Source organism: Myotis lucifugus, unplaced genomic scaffold, assembly GCF_000147115.1.
Source record: "Myotis lucifugus unplaced genomic scaffold, Myoluc2.0 scaffold_14, whole genome shotgun sequence".
Lineage (NCBI taxonomy): Eukaryota > Metazoa > Chordata > Mammalia > Chiroptera > Vespertilionidae > Myotis > Myotis lucifugus.
In genome coordinates this window covers 1,520,199-1,537,726 of record NW_005871062.1, presented here as the reverse complement: position 1 = coordinate 1,537,726, position 17,528 = coordinate 1,520,199, and the positions used below count along the sequence as shown (strand labels likewise).

Genomic DNA, 17,528 nt, shown 5'->3' with positions numbered 1-17,528 from the left:
GTGGGGTGGGTGGTATCTGTAGGTCTTTTGATATATTTTACAAAATTGTGTACATGGGAACGTCCATTTTTCTAAGAAAGCATCCATAACTTTTGTTCAATTTCCAAAAACATCTATGACCGAAAACATGGTAATGATCTGAGTTAAGGGAATGAGGCTCAGAGAAAGAAAGAAAAAAGGGAGACAAAAGTAAAAAAGTCAGAGGCTGTAATAGCCAGTGTATTATAAATGTATTAGAACGATTGTGACTTTAAATAAGGTAAATTGCCCTTGATGGTCACAAGTACTGAGGACACAGGGATTCCAATGCCTAAAATAAAAACCAGCCAATTACCTGTTTTCTCAATGCTCCCCTCTGTAGTCGTGGCTTATGTGATGGTGATTTTCAATAGTCGGTTCTGCTTTCCACGGGCCTTTAAAAACTATACGCCAGACCCTCCCCCACCCAATTCCAAGATCTGATATGCCTTCTGCCATATCAGGGGTGTGTGAAGTTGAGAATAATTAATCTAAATAATTCACTCAAAAGAATCCATCTAAAATCCCAGTCAGGTTTGTACAAATTAAAATCTAAAGAATGTGGAATGTCCAAATAGCAGTATCTACATAAACCAATAAAATGTTAGTGGCAATTTAATTTTAATATCTCTTCAAAAATTACCCAACTTACAAATTAGTATACATTTGTGTATATTTACACAAACAAATATACATCGTTCTTTCCCCCATCTTAATTCAGCCTCCCATAGGAGGTTCCGGGGCTCCGAGATGACTACCTTAGAGCTGGTGCTCCAAGGAGCCCTGGGTCTTGCTAGTGACGCTGGGTGTGGCTGTGTGCCACAGAGCAGGTCCATTCTGTAGCACCACAGGCCAGGAGCAGCTTCTGTTCTTTTCCAGACGCACAATGCAGATGCCACTTCGGTTGTGTTCATGTATCCAGGTGCTTGTAGAGTCGACGACTTTTCTCTTTTTTATTTCTGTTGCCATGTTTTTTCCAGGGCTTCCCAGCCCCGCTCTCAGAGCTCACAGTAGCTGCAGTCACCAGGCCACTCCCAGGCTTGTAGCCCATCACAGCCTGGACTCCTTTGGTCAAAGCTCTCACATTTTCCTAGCGAATAAGAGGAAATCTTATTCAGGATATCAGCAGTCTCCTTTAGAGGATATGTATAGTGTTATTTATGGAAACTCCAAGATAGTGGGACTTCCATCTCTCACTGGTACTTGCTCCCCGTTACTTAAATGATAAGCTTTCAGCATTCTTCCCTTAGTTCCATCTCTTCAAATATCTATAACTAGAATCATAATACTGGCTTCTTCCCTGGAAAATCTCTATCTTGATATCGAAATTCAACCTGCCTCAATCTAAATTGAGTTAGAAATGGATTCTCCATTCTTTATTTAGTGAGTGGTATAAAGAATCCGCCAGGCTGCCAAGACAGGACACTCTCTTTGTCTTCCTCATCTACCATATGCAGTCAGCTGGCCACTAAGTTCTGTTGCTCCCATCTTTAGAATTTTGTTCGTCTCTCCCCTCCTCTCCATCTATCCCCCACTGCTCTGACCGAGGTGCTGATTAGCTTTCTCTGGCCCACTTACTATAAGACTCTTATAATCCAGCATCCATATTTTTCTTTTTTAAAAAAAGTTCTTTATTGTTTAAAGTATTACATATAGTATTACATATCTCCTTTCTTCCCCACTGGCCACCCCAACCCCCCAGCACATGCCCTCACACCCCCTAGTGTCTGTGTCCATTGGTTATGCTTATATGCATGCATACAAGTCCTTTGGTTGATTTCTTACCCCCTGCCTTCCCTTTGAAGACTGATGGACTGTTTGACAGCATCCACATTTCTACAAGTTCTCTGATCATGTTTCTCTTCCTGTCCTCACAAATCTCTGATGGCTCCTCGTAGCCTGGTGAATCACATTCAGATTCTCGCACAGGGCACATAAGGCCACCTACAACATGGGCTCTTTTAATGATAAACCCCACACTCCTGTATCATTATGCCTTTGTTCACGCTACTCCTTCTGCCTGGAAATCTGGCCCTCACCACTCCTTCCAACTGGCACATTTTTATTTGTCTCTCAAAGTCCAGCTTAAATATCATTTCCTCTGCAGTTCTCATTTTCCCACTTTGCTCTCAGCTCCAAGATAACTGTTCTCCAGTCTGGGTTCAGAGTCTTGACTTATACCCCTGTGCTAGACCTAACATGTCATGTTAATTGTTAACTTGCCTGTCTCCCCTTTGCTAGAATGTGACCCCCCCGAAAGCAATAATTGTGTCTTATTTTGATATCCCAGGTCCTGGTGTAATAGCTGGCACATAGTAAGTGCTCAAAAGAGTTTTTGTAAACTTATGACTTAAGTAAAATAAACAAACAAAAAAAATGTAGGTTTACTTAGTAGAAAAAAATTCAATCCAATATGATTTGCAAGTATAAAGCAGGATTTCATGATCTTAGAATAGTACATTACTCTAGAAACTAAAACTTAGATACCTAATTATATTATAACTAAACTGTAAGTTTTCAGCTTTCTTATTCATGACCTTTAGAAACTTTTTGTAAAACTTAAAACTTTAACTTAAATGTCCTGTGTAACAGTAATAGGCTCAGGAAAGAACTTCTAATCTTCCTGCATATTGGTAACTTTTCTTATAAACACTGGCAGACTTGGAAATAATTCAAACTAGGAGCCACAACAACCAAAGTTCTAGTCCAGCTTTGCCATTTCAAACAAGTGTCTTTAGGTAGCTCACTTAGCCTCCTTAAGCCTCAATGTCTTTAATAGTAAAGTGGGAATAATATACCTGCTTGGTGTGCCTCACCATCACTGTGTGGGGCACAAATAAGGCACCACACAAATACAGAAAAGATCATTCTCTGCATACACCTGACCCCTGCACCCCATTTTTTTTGGTTATAGTAGATACAAGAACATTAATATATATTAGGTACAATTATATGATTTAAATGTTCTGCACATAAATTTGCTCTTTAAAATGTAATATACAATTGTACTTGTGAAGGATACTAGACTTATCGGGTGGCCACTTGTAAGTTATATAAATGTCTAATCACTATGCTGCATACCTAAAATTAACGTATTATGTATGTCAACTATAATTGAAAAACTTTTTTAAATTTTAAAAATTGTACCTGTGATATAAACTTGTGATTAAAATATGTTGGTTTAGAGAAAAGACAATCTACTAAATGGGAGAAAAATTTGCAGATCTACATATATTCTATATGTATAAAACTCTAATATGCAAATAGACCGACTGACGGAACAACTGAACAACCAGTCGATATGATGTGCGCTGACCACCAGGGGGTGCGCACAGAACATGCCAGGTGTTGGCGGAGCAGGGGAGTGGGGCCACTAGACCAAGGCGTGGTGCTGGTTGCTGTCGAGACAAGCCTCTGACCAAGGCGGGGTGCTGGTCGCTGTCGAGACAAGCCTCTGGTGATTACAGAAAATGTTTTGCTCCCGTGTGCCCCGATTGCCCCTCAGGGGTGATCGGGGCAGCAACTGCTGCTCACACCCACTGCTGGCGCCGGCCCCCATCACTCTGTGCCATCAGCAGGTGCAAGCAGGGCCAGCGCTGTCAGCTCGTGGGAGCAGCAGTAGGACTGCCAGCAGACAGGGGACCGGGGGCCACGGTGGGAGGGGCTGGGTAGGGGCTCAGAGGATGGGCTGAGACCCACCGCTGTGCTCACTGCAGCCTTGTGGCACACAGTTCCTTTCAAGGTGCACGAATTTGTGCACTGGGCCCCTAGTAAGTAGGATAAAGGTTCATATCCAGACTATACAAAGAACTCTTACAACTCAACAACAATAGAGAATCCTCCAGAGAAGAGATATATATGTGTGCCAATGAGCACATGAAAAGATGCTCATACAACTAGTCATTGGGGGAAGTACAAATCAAAATCATGAGGTACCAATTCACACATAGCAAGATGGCTAATATAAAAAAGACAGAAAGTAACTACTGGAAAGGATGTGGAGAAATTGGAACTCTCATACATGCTGGTGAGAATGTAATATGGTGCAGCCACTGTGGGAAGTTAATGTGGAGTTACCATGTGACCCATCAATCCCACTCCTAAAAATATAACCAAGAGAACAGTAAATATATGTCCACACAAAACTTGCCCATGAATGTTCACAGCAGCATTATTCATAATAGACAAAAAATGGAAACAACCCAGATGTCCATCAACTGATAAATGAACAAACAAAATGTGGTCTATCCTTTCAATGAAATATTATTTGGCAATAAAAAGGAATAAAGTACTGATTCATGGATGAACCTTGAAGTCACTATGCCAAGTTAAAGATACCCATCACAAAGACTGCATAGTGTATGAATCCATTTACACAAAATGTCCAGAATAGGCAAATCTATAGAGAAAGTAAATTAGTGGTGGGCAGGGCCTAATGGGAAAGGGGAATTCGGAGTGACTATTAATGGGTATGGAGTTTCTTTTTGGAGTAATAAAAACGTTCTAAAATTAGATAGTGGTTAAGGTTGTGCAACTCTGTGAATATAATATAAACTACTGAATTGTATATTTAAAAGGGTGAATTTTATGATGTGTAAATTGTATGCTGACAAAGCTGTTATACAAAACGTGTTGGATGAGAAATTAAGAAAAGCTTTAAAACTTACTTGATGGAAAAAAGTTTTGTCAACAACATTTTCAATCTGTTTTGCTTTTTTATTCCGACCTGGCTGTATTTTCATTTCACCACCATTCCATTTGTTCTCCAGTAGTCGCTGGTGTTGATACTGAAAGGTCAGGGGATCTCTCCCCGGAGGAGGATGACAGTACAGGAGTTTACCCTATAAAGACAGTATGAATGGTATCAGCGCATCACAAATGCCATCTGTCAGACAAGGCATCTCAACCAGGCACACTCTGATGGAGCTTTCCGCTTTTGATTAAATTAGCTAAGTTGAGTTTTGGCTAACTGCAACGGAAGAGTCCTAATAAACTGATGATGATCCTTGGTGTTCTAGAGGCCTAGTCTCCTGCCATAGCCCCAGACAAGAATAAAATCTTCTCTGCTCCTTTTTTAAAAAAATCCTCACCAGAGGATATTTTTTTCATTTATTATGATTGTTTTTTTAGGTAGGTAGGTAGGGAGGGAGGGAGGGAGGGAGGGAGGGAGGGAGAAAAGGAGGGAGGAAGGAAGGGAAAGAAACAGTGCCTCCCGCATGTGCTCCAACCAGGGTCTGGAATTGAGCCTGTAATCAAGGTATGTGCCCTTGAATAGAATAGAACCCAGGACACTTCAGTCCAGGGGCCGATGTTCTATCCACTGAGCCAAACCAGCTAGGACTCTGTGCTCCTTTTTACTTCACTTGCATATCTATTAAAGTATGCACTTTTCAGTACACTTGTATGACTTATGATGAATATTTTCCAAAGCGAAAACTAGGACACAACTGGACAGTGACTGTACTAATGGGATCCTGGGCTGATTGCAGTTGTTCACTGGATGCAGATTTCCCTTTTCCATCATAAACACTCCAAAACCTATTATTTTTAATGCACCTTCCCATCCTCCAGTTTTATAAATTGTAAACAAATAATTTACCCATATAAATATTCGATTAACTACTTTCTCCCTGAATTGAAGGCAAGAGAATATGCCTGCTCACTTTTATTTTCCATAATAATATCATGAGATAGGTACTATTAGTTCCTCCTCCATTGATGAAGAAAATCCAAAACTTAGCATGCCCTCATTTATAATATGGAAATAATAACCTCACAGACTTATGTATTTTAAGTGAGATAATAAACGTAAAACATTTGAAAGTATTCCCAGCAGGGTTTAGCTTTGAATAAATGTTAGCTATTATTGTTGTTACTAGATAAATGTAAGGAGAAAGACATATGAACACTATATTACAGGGAAGACTGTGTTATAGGAGTGGAAAAACCAGGTGTTCAGAGACCTTCGTCTCCTTCCTATTAGGTTGTCAGTCTACTTTATTGCTTTATATGATGCTAGCTCTCCCGGATCAAAACTATAAATCTAGTTATAAAACAATCTCAATGAGAAAATATCTCCTTTATAACTTAACAGGTAGCCATTTTCTAAAGTCATACTGTGGAGAAAGAAGACCTGTTTATTCAAGAGCAACAAGAAGCAGGGTTCCCTTACATTGACATAATCCTTCAGGATGTAGCGTGCAGACCGAGGCTGGTCTGGCTGCCCGTGCGCTGTCATGAATCCTCGCATATCTGTGAGGAGAAAGGAATTTTGCAAAACCTAAGTTAGAAGACAGAACATCACAACAAAACAAGTGTGGTGATAACTTAGACCTTTCCCTTAATGCACTAGCATCCACACTTTCTACTTTGAAAAGTCAATAATCATTGTAGAAAATATTTTGGTTCACATGATAAAAACATTTGATAACCCAGGAGAATAGACCATATGGTTTTATCTGATATCCTAGCACCACACTGTGACACAATGCAACTTCTTTCTACTCCACTTCTTTCATTTCTTGATTTTAAACATTCAAGGAGGCTACTTGTAGAATGCTATGTTGTCATTATTAGCAAAACCAAAAGCAATAGAGCAAGTTTTCTTATGTATATCCCCACACTTTTTCCAGTTTCCCAGAGAGACAGCGAAGATGCTTTTACTACTAACTCAATTAGAAGGGAGGAGCAGAGCACAGCGGATAAAAATATAGGCGTTGGCAGCCAGGTTGGGTTCAAAACTCAGCTCCCTCACATACTAGCTGTGTGCTGGCTCTTTCCGTTTAGAATAGTTAGAATCCTAGAGTTCACCTCACACAAAAAAGCAGATTCAGGCAGATTAAAAATCTAAAGGTTTTAAATAAGAAAAGATATTAGAGGAAAATAGTTTTATCCTTTTGGCATAGAAATGGTCTTCCCCAAGTAAAATGCCAAAAAGAAAACAACAACAATAATCCAGTCTATTAAAAATATTTCTATGTTAAAGAAACCATAAACATTGGGAAAACATTTGTGGCACATGTAACAAAGAACTCCTACAAATCAAGATAAAAACAAATAATGCATAGAAACAAGGTGATTTCCAAAAGAAACATAGATGGTTAACAAACATATGGACAGATGCTCAATTTCACTTTTATTTAAAGAAATAAATTAGCCGAAACCGGTTTGGCTCAGTGGATAGAGCGTCGGCCTGCGGACTGAAGGGTCCCAGGTTTGATTCCGGTCGAGGGCATGTACCTTGGTTGTGGGCACATCCCCAGTGGGGAGTGTGCAGGAGGCAGCTGATCGATGTTTCTCTCTCATCGATGTTTCTAACTCTCTATCCCTCTCCCTTCCTCTCTGTAAAAAATCAATAAAATATATTAAAAAAAAAAGAAATAAATTAAATCAAGAATTATTTAGCAACATCTTTTAAAATTAACTGCCGGAGACTATTCTTTATGGACCTGCAGATGGCGACCTTAGAAACTGTACGTGTGGTCATCCCTGCCTACAAAAAGGCGTTTTCCTTTCTCTAACTTGCTCAGTGTCCTGGAAAGATTAGGAAAAACGGGTTCTCATCCAGGCTGTGCCACTGACCAGACACCACCTTGGGCAAGTTAGCTCATGCTTTGATTTCAGATTACTTGTTAAGAAAGGGGAGCAAGAGGTGGGGCGATCTTTAAGGTCTCTTCTAGTTCTGTGATTTGTGACTATACCAGTCTTAACACAAGTGCTTAGTATCCATCCTTGTTAAAGTTTTTCATCTTAGCCCTAGCTGGTTTGGCTCAATGGATAGAGCATCGGCCTGCAGACTGAAGGGTCCCAGGTTCGATTCCAGTCAAGGGCATATGCTCAGGTTGTAGGCTCGATCCCCACTGTGGGGCATGCAGGAGGCAGCCGATCAATGATTCGTTCTCATTATTGATGTTTCTCTCTCTCTCCCTCTTCCTTCCTCTCTGTAATCAATAAAAAATATATTAAAGAAACAAAAAAGTCTCTCAACTTTGGTAGGTTCAAGGTCTGACTTAAGCATTGTCCCTATCAAATCACCTTTGCCTGCCAGGAAATAATAAAATGAACTGAACTCCTTCCCAGGCTGGTGACAATTCTTTTAAAGGCAGGTCACACATGCACAGAAATGCTTCTAACATTGCTACCCCTTTAAGTAGACACAGGTTCCCCCAGACAACCTTTAAAGTTTGTATTTAAGGTAAATAAATTACAACCAACTGGAGAAATGATAGGCTAAAGTAACTTGCACGTGAAATTGAGGTAAAACATGGAGGTGGGAGAGTGTGGACTCATTTTAATGTTGAATGAGGCTTACAGAAGAGGTTTTGTGTCCCTATTCCCTATCCTAACTGCTCTGTCCCACTCTAAGGGCTTTCCCTTCTGACGCTCCCCTCATTACTCTCTTATCCTGCTCTGATAGCACATTCCTTTTCTTCCGTTTTGGGAGAAGTCTCCAGAAAAAGCCAACCTAGCCTCAGATCAGAACTAGTGCCTACACTTGGGTATCATCAAAGCGGTGCATGTCCCGTGGGCCTTTCCTTTAGAAGCGAGTGGTAACTGCTGACAGGCCCTGTGCTCCCTGTGGGGGCTCTGAACACTGCCACATCGAGGCCTCTACACGGAAAGGGCCCGAGACCAGGAGAGTATGGAGGACGCGTCTCCCCAGGGAGTGGTTTCTGAGGTGAAGGGAGAGACAAAGAATACAAAGCATCTCCTTCTCTAACTTTTAGAAAGCACTTCACACACTGAAGTAAAAGAGCACTCAGGTGGCGCTCTGCTCTCCTCCGCTACCGGTGGACCCTGAAGCCACCATCCAGCCAGATACCTGGAGGCCACTTTACAGGCAAGGCCAACAGAGAAAACAAAAATATCAACTCTGGAAGAGGACATGACAAATGCTAAGGAAAAATTCTGAATTTGTATCTTTGCAGAGGACTATTTCTCTCAGTAACTTTATTTTTTGTTCATGTTTTAATACAAACCACATCTCACATCCATAAGCTGTCAGCAGTTCTTCTGATGTTGGAGGCCGATGGGGATCTTCATCCTCTCTAGGCTTTATGATGTTAATGCCATAGGTAGCTTCTAAAACATGTCTTGGAATATTCTGGCAAACGTAAGCTTGTCAAGGAAACCATTCCCTTGAACTGTCCCCTTCTTCCCCCTAGTGTCTGGCACATGCTTGTAAGAACATGGTATGTCAGCACTTCTATGGCAAAAATCTTTTCACCTCTCCAAAAGAGAAGTAGTTATTAATTAAAATTTTTTTTTCCCTTTTAAACAAAGCCTTATGCACCAATGAATCCTTTTAAATAATTATTAAAATCTCTGAAATACATCTTAAAGTTGACAAATTTTTACCTAAACCAACAATCAATTTGTGAGATAATCCCAATTCGAACATAAAGCAGAGAGAGTCTGTTTCTAATTCCTATGACCATGTAAGGAGAATTTTTTTTTTCTCCCATAGATTTTTCTTAACCCACTTACGACTTTCTATCTTGTACCACGGTTACTTATGTACATGACGCATAGCCCTGACAGAACGAATCCTGAAAGGGCAGGATCCACATCAGACTCATGCCAGCATCCTCCACAGAACCCAACCTAATCTGGCTTGCAATACATTTTTTGAGATTCATCCAGGTTGCTATAAAAGATTTAGTACATTCTCTCTTTTTTCCCTTATTTTTCAATTACAGTTTACTTTCAATATTATTTCGTATGAGTTTCAGGTGTACAGCATAGTGGTTAGACAATCATATACTTTGCAAAGTGCTCCCCTCAATAATTGCAGTACCCACCGGGCACCATACCTAGTTATTGCAATATTATTGACTATATTCCCTATGCCAGTGATGGTGAACCTTTTGAGCTCGGCGTGTCAACATTTTGAAAAACCCTAACTTAACTCTGGTGCCGTGTCACATATAGAAATTTTTTGATATTTGCAACCATAGTAAAGCAAAGACTTATATTTTTGATATTTATTTTATATATTTAAATGCCATTTAACAAAGAAAAATCAACCAAAAAAATGAGTTCGCGTGTCACCTCTGACACACGTGTCATAGGCTCGCCATCACTGCCCTATGCTGTACTTTATGCATTCTTTTGAACAACTGTACTCTATTTTAGAAATGTATTATATTTTATTTATCATGGTAAATAAATTTTTACTTATTTCTTATAGAAAGAGAAAATAAATTGGGGTAAACAAAAAGCTGTGGTCTTAAGTGCAGTCATTAAAAGTCTTGTCAAGAACCATGCAGGGCCTAGCCAGCATGGCTCAGTGGTTGAGCATCGGCCTACGTACCAGGAGGTCACAGTTCGAATCCTCGTCAGGATATATGCCTGGTTGTGGGCTGGACCCCCAGTGGGAGGCGTGCAGGAGGCAGCCGATCAATGATTCTCTCTCATCATTGAGGTTTCTCTCTCTCTCCCGCTCTCCCCTCCTCTCTGGGAAAAAAAAAAAAAAAGAAATTGTGCAGTATCCACCTCAAGGGTTGTCTTGAAAATTAAATGAGGTATGACTTGGCAAGTGTTTAGGGAAGTACATAGCATTCGGTAAATGTTAGCTGTAATGATTAAATTCTCATAAATGATTGGGAGGCAGCTATTATTACCCGTAAAAGACTCTGGAAGGTTGGGCAAGTTTTCCAAGGTCACTCAAGTAGTTAAATGGCAGTGTCAGGATTCCAGCAGCTTTGCAATTGGAGGCTGAGGTCCCAGGTTGGGATCCTCCATTTATACCAGGCTACCCTGCTGCAACCAGGACGTGGGGTTCCAATTCTGAAGTCCTGATGCTCTCTCACTATATAAACTTGGGCAGAGCACTAGTAAATATTTTAGATTTTTCATTCTCAGATTATCAGTCCTGAATACATCAATCCAAGACAATGTCCAAAATAAACTTGAAGCCCCAATTCACACGTAACAACCAGGGTCTTTACCAAGCAGAAAGGATATTAGTGATATAGGTGGAACGTGATCTCTCATCTGGTCAATTGGGAGGATTCCGTTGCAAGTCATCTCAGCCTTGGTAGAGACAAAGGATGGCATCACCAGGCCTGGGCAGTCACATAAGCAGAGGCCAGGTTCCACAAAGAGAGTCTGAAAGACAAGTAAGAGGATTTGATGCTGGGCATACAGAGGAGGAAGGGAATGAAAAGCAGCACACAAGTGACACAGAACTTGAGAAAATACCCAGATGGAGGAATTGGCTGAGTAGGAAATACAGAGGCCACTGCTGTAGCAATAAATACCTGAAAATGCTTGGTGTGACCAGGTGTGGCAGACACAGATACTTTCTTGTTGCCCATGATAGTGTTGATTGTTGAACTCTTACCAACATTTGGGTAGCCCACCTAGAAGAGATTCAGAAGTTACTAAATAGTCAAACAGCACACCTATCAAAGATCCAAAGATATGATAGAAATAGTGGCAACACTAGCATGAGTCTGGTTGCTTCCGAAGGTTATTTGAAATATACGTTGTTTGTTGTCAGACATTTTCCCACCTGTGGTATGGGTATTTGTTCACATTCATCTCCAGTGATGAATAGTACATTTTATTTATTTTTAAAATATACTTTTATTGATTTCAGAGAGAAAGGGAGAGGGACAGAGAGATAGAAACATCAATGATGAGAGAGAATCATTGATTGGCTGCCTCCTGAACGCCCCCCATTGAGAATCGAGCCCGAAACCCAGGCATGTGCCCTTGGCCGGAATTGAACATGGAACCCTTCAGTCTGCAGGCTGACACTCTATTCACTGAGCCAAACCAGCCAGGGCAGTACATTTTATTTTTATAAGTTTTGCTATCACAGCAGATGCTCCAGTAAAACTTACCACCTTGTTCCCAGCTCTTCCCCTCCCTCTTCCCAGCTACAGGCATTTCAGTTCCCATTGGATCTTCCATACTGGGTGAAGCTGAGCATCACAGATATTTTCATTATCACAACATACAATTATTGAGCCTGCAACCCAGGCATGTGCCCTGACTGGGAATCGAACCTCAACCTCCTGGTTCATAGGTTGACACTCAACCACTGAGCCACACCAGCCGGGCTGGTTATTTTTAATAACATTAACAAGTTTCTGTCTTGCTGGCCTAAAATGTCAAATGACACAATGAGCTGAGGTGGGTTATCAAGCTACTAAAACTCTTCAATTACTCTTGGGTTCTGGGTGAAACACTATCCATTCTTTCACCTCTGTCTCTCCCCAACTATCAATAAATTGGAAATGTCATGTTGCCTCAGATCAAGCAGGATCATATAAATTATGCCACCCTTGTTCTAAAATGACAAGCAAACTTTTTGCTCAAATTATGCCACCCTTGTTCTATGCCTTTTCTCAGGCTTTCTCCCAGGCCTCCAAATCCAATCCACTCTTTTACATGGTTCCAAAAATCCTCCATTAACATGCCTGGAAGGTTAGAAAATACCAATCTCATTGAATATAAAATCCCAAACTTTCACCTCTATTACAAGACTTAAAATGGACACACTTCCACCATTCCAGTCTTAACTCTCACCACTCTTCAAACTTCAACCACACTCGATCACATGCCATGCAATGAACACACTTTCCCATTCCTCCTGCTCTGCTTGAACATTTCCCTTTTGCCTGTCTGGATGCCCTTCCACGGTCACTTGTCAAAACCTTACATCATACTTTAAGATAAAGCTCTTAAAAGATTTCAGGTAACTGCTTATTAATTTCAATATTCTTCTGTTTTGTATTTATATCTTGATCACCTGATATATTATTATATGTTTAAGTGCTATTTGTTGGGGTGAGGGGAGAGGACTTTTGTTGCTGTCATCCTCCCCCCACCCAATCAGGTTCCCTCATGATATATACTCCTCTAGGGCATTAAACGTCCCCCTCTCTACTTGGATTACAACATCTAGGAGGGTGGGACTGTGTCTGCCTTGTCTACACTATCTGTACATGGCTAGGGCCTAGCAGGATGCGTGGCATATAGTAGGTGATCAATAAATGTTTGCAGAATGAGTAAATTAACCTATTTTAGGATTTCTACAGGAGGGAGGCTGCTTCACATTTCCATAAACATGAGGGAAGTTGGTTTTCTGGTACATGTGGAAAATTTACTTTCCTCCACTATTTTGTTCTCCTGGATGGAAGATCTTTAAAATAATGCCCTAACATTGTACATTTCCTTAGCTAAAAGATGCAGCCAACTGGAACCAGGCTGTACCCTCTTCAGGTGTGGGCACTTTTCACAGCTATCTGGGATTTAGGGTATATGGAGTTAGCAATGCAATCTCCTTTCCCTTATTTGCAGTGTTTATGCAACTAAAGCATTTATCATATTTTCCCTGTCCCCACGATGCTGGGATTCTCCCAAACACACTTCTGAAACACTTAGAGTATAAGTTGTCAAGGATCACAGTGTAAGTTGCCAAAAGCCTACCTTACCTAAAAAGCCCATCTTACCTAAACCTAAGAACATCAGACTAGAAGTCCAAACACAACCTCATTCTAGTATCGTTTGGTAAGTCACATGATAGGCAGTGCTGAACTGGAAAAAGTGAAGACTAATATGAACAGGGCCATAACCAATATAAGCCTTGAGAAAATTCAGTTTTGAGATGGGCTTTGCCTGTCACACTGCCCACTCCCACGATGGCAGCGGGGCATTCCCTATGATACCTGATTGGTCTCTGGGGTTCCAGTGCAGCTACCAAGAATGGAGAATTAAAGACCCTCAGGCGGTAACAAATTTATGACACATTTCATCTTACCAGTCCAACAGTAAGGTGCTGATCTTTCACCTTCTTCCCAGTGTGCAGCTGCTTAAAGATCTCCAGTAGCTCCTGCTTTGATACCAGGTGGCTGAAATTGCGCGTTTGCCTCTTCTGCGGGGTTTTCCTGCCCTGAGCCTTGGCATCCACTGTACAGCTTTCCTGCCAGTCCTGGCCACAGGCTTCTTCGTCAGGGTCGCTGTCCTCTTCCGAACATGTCTGCCAATCCTCCTCCTCCTCCTCCTGACAGTCCTCATACTCACTGTCGTCTTCATCACTAGCGACAACTTCACTAAGTGAGAGAGGATCCCTCTCTAGATGTCGAGTCTCACCTTGTGGAATTTCAGCCTCATCACAGCTGGAGTTTTCAGAGTCAGTTCTGTTGGCTTCTTCAGCATCTGCATCTGCTTGTTCCTGATGAATAACAGAAAAGACAAAAGTTCAAAACTGTATGCCGAAACCGGTTTGGCTCAGTGGATAGAGCGTCGGCCTGCAGACTGAAAGGTCCCAGGTTCGATTCCAGTCAAGGGCATGTACCTGGGTTGCGGGCACATCCCCAGTAGGAGATGTGCAGGAGGCAGCTGATTGCTATTTCTCTCTCATCGATGTTTCTAACTCTCTATCTCTCTCCCTTCCTCTCTGTAAAAAATCAATAAAATATATTTTTAAAAAAATTAAAAAAAAAAACACCAAAAAACTGTATAACTGCACTTTTTCACTCCAGTGAAAATACTCGAGTTGGTTATCTACGATGAACACAGGACAAGTTATGAAGGAGACCAGAAAAGGTGCCCTTGGCAGAGGGGAGGAGCAGTGGGCCTTCCCTTTATACCTTTCTGTATGGTTTGAACTTTGTACAGTAATATGTATTACTTTTGTAACAGATAAATCTTTAAAGAAAGCACGGGTTTAGGAAAGCCTGCGTCAAGCTGAATTCTTTGGCCATACATTATTTTGTAATGGACTGCAGAATAAAACAAAGCATTTTTCATTAACAATAAAACATTTTCTTCTATACACAAAGGAAGAAGGGTTTAGTTTGTAGTTTGAGTTTCATTTTACATTTTTAAAGACAGTGGTTTGAATGTTTAAGGAAACTGCTATTCTTTTGTAATTGCCATTAGTAAATCAAAACCCCTTGGAGATAGTTCCCCGTGGAAAATGTAGGAGCAACAAAACTCAACTCTGTATATGGAAATTATTCACCAATTAAAGATTTCCTTTGGAGAAAAATAAAATCATGTACTATTCATGGGTGTATTAATTCTTCTGAATTCCTACTGATAACAAAGCAGAAACAAGGCAATTTACAGTATTACTAATTTGTAACAAGGATGAAGTGGTTTGAATTTAGAAGTGATGTAAATAAACCTTGCATCATTTTCAAATGATCTATAGTGTTAGCATGAGTAGCTACACAGGTGGGGACATTATGAACCCAGTTAAAAACGTATCTTAGATTTTAGGAAAGCGATGTAAACAAAATGTGAGGGAAAATAGGTATGATTTCATGATAATGCCTGGCAACTCAAACAGAAACATGGAATTGGAAGCAATTTCTATGATAAATGATCAATGTAAAGAAGTCACTGTGTGCTTTTCTGAATAATTTTAAAATATGAAAGAGACAGCCCAGCTGGTGTGGCTCAGTGGTTGTATTGACCCAGGAACCAGGAGGTTGCGGTTCAATTCCCGGTCTCAGCACACGCCCGGGGTTGTGGGTGCAATTTCCAATGGGGGGTGTGCAGGAGGCATCCGATTGATGATGTTTTTCTCTCATCGATATTTCTATTTCTCTATCCCTCTCCCTTCCTCTCTCCCTCTCTTAAAAAAATAAAATAAAAAGAAGTGTTCTAAGGTGAGCTCAGGGAGGTCAGAAAAATAAAAAGAAGGGAAAAGTCAATCTTTGGGGGAATGCAGTGCAATTTAACAGATGACCAAGAGAAAACCGAGGTACTCAACTCAAAAAAAATGTTATACATTTTTTTTAAATAAGAAGGGGTCAAATAACTATAGAAGAAGAACCAAACTTCAAATAGATGAGAAAACAGTGAATACCAAACTACTTTTAATGATTCCATGTTTGACAGTCAATTGACAGATGTGATTCCATATATAATAACACGGTGGCTGGCATTTTGTCTTAGGAAATCATGAAAAACAGATTTCAGAAGACTTAGAAGTAGTAAATGGAGCCTAACTTTTAAAAAGGAAAAACGAGTATCTTCCACAAACCACACACTATTAACCCAGAATCTGATATGGAAACAATTCCACAGTTAGCTGGTGAGCCCTAAAAAGAGACATTCAGCAACAGGGGATCCCTGAGAAAAGACCATGCCTACAAACTCCATTTCCCTTTGAAATCTTCTACTTGGTTGACTGTTTAGGGAATATCACAGGTGTAGAAATTAATCCTTTTTCCATTTTTGACAGGGTTATTGGGTTGGTGCATCAGGGCTAATCAATACAGTGATATAAATATTTAAAATATATTTTTATTGATTTCAGAGAAGAAGGGAGAGGGAGCGAAAGATAGAAACATCAATGTTGAGAGAGAATCACTGATTGGTTGCCCCAACCCGGCATGAGCCCTGATCCGAAATCGAACTATGACCTCCCTCGTTCATAGGTCGACACTCAACCTCTGAGCCACCGGCCAGGCTATTCAAAGACTCCAGCAAGACAATTATTCAAACAACAGAAATGATGATAAGAGGACAAACTATCACCGAAACTGGTTTGGCTCAGTGGATAGAGCGTCAGCCTGCGGACTGAAAGGTCCCAGGTTCGATTCCGGTCAAGGGCATGTACCTTGGTTGCGGGCATATCCCCAGTTGGGAGTGTGCAGGAGGCAGCTGATTGATGTTTCTCTCTCATTGATGTTTCTAACTCTCTATCTCTCCCCCTTCCTCAAAGACTCCAGCAAGACAATTATTGAAACAACAGAAAAATGGTTAAGAGGACAAACTATGAAGCCAGACTGCCCGAGGCCAACAGGCACTTACACTTATTGTTGAAAAGAATAAAATACATAGTGCTTAGAACAGTGGTACCTGACAGAGAATAAATTTTCTAAGGGTTAGTTTTTATTAACAACAACAACAACAACGTTGTTGCAGCGACATTTGCATTGAGTGCTCATAAGTCCACCAAAAGTTACAGAGCTCTATGCTTGGTCCCAATTGGTCCTAATCTATTTAACAATGTTACCAGTGAGTGGAAAGAATATATAAAAGGACAAACACACGAAATATGCACAAGATTCAAAGCTGGAAGAACAGAAAAGCAAACTGCACAACCAAAATGAACTCTACCTTCACCCCAAATCACTAATATTTGAAAGGAATAGTAATATCCTAAGTTAAGGTAAAAACAAAAGGAAAACTTTTTCCAAATGTAAAGGTAGTATGATGTCTGCTAAGGCTATTCTTTAAATACTAGTGGCCCTGTGCACGGATTCGTGCACATTGAAAGGGAATATTTTAATATCGCTATTCACCCTTTCTCTATAATAGAAGTGTCAACCAAATTCAGGTTGACAATGACAGAGCGAAACATACGTACGAATGGCACCAGTGAGAGCTTTATATGTATTGCACATGCACAAGTCAACTTAGCCATATATATATATATATATATATATATGTATGTATGTATATGTAGAATAAACTTGCTTCATTAGACCTGCTTTCTGATTTAGCTAAATTTTTTCCAGCCCAGTGAAGCACCCCAACTT

At 40.5% G+C, this 17,528-nt stretch overlaps 1 protein-coding gene across 5 annotated transcripts in view; it reads right to left on the bottom strand.

The window, feature by feature from the left end:
- Positions 1-622: 622 nt before the first annotated feature.
- LSG1 (large 60S subunit nuclear export GTPase 1) overlaps positions 623-17,528 on the bottom strand; it is a 28,813-nt gene continuing 11,907 nt past the window's right edge. For all 5 annotated transcript variants that reach the window (XM_006084751.3, XM_014452193.2, XM_014452192.2 and 2 more), the window contains 7 exons: positions 13,790-14,203; positions 11,280-11,381; positions 10,984-11,127; positions 9,007-9,130; positions 6,191-6,270; positions 4,686-4,859; positions 623-1,108 (listed from right to left, as the gene is read on the bottom strand). In XM_006084751.3, the coding sequence (XP_006084813.1) occupies positions 929-1,108; positions 4,686-4,859; positions 6,191-6,270; positions 9,007-9,130; positions 10,984-11,127; positions 11,280-11,381; positions 13,790-14,203 (1,218 nt within the window). In that variant the 3' untranslated portion in view covers positions 623-928. The remainder of the gene's footprint in view (positions 1,109-4,685; positions 4,860-6,190; positions 6,271-9,006; positions 9,131-10,983; positions 11,128-11,279; positions 11,382-13,789; positions 14,204-17,528) is intronic.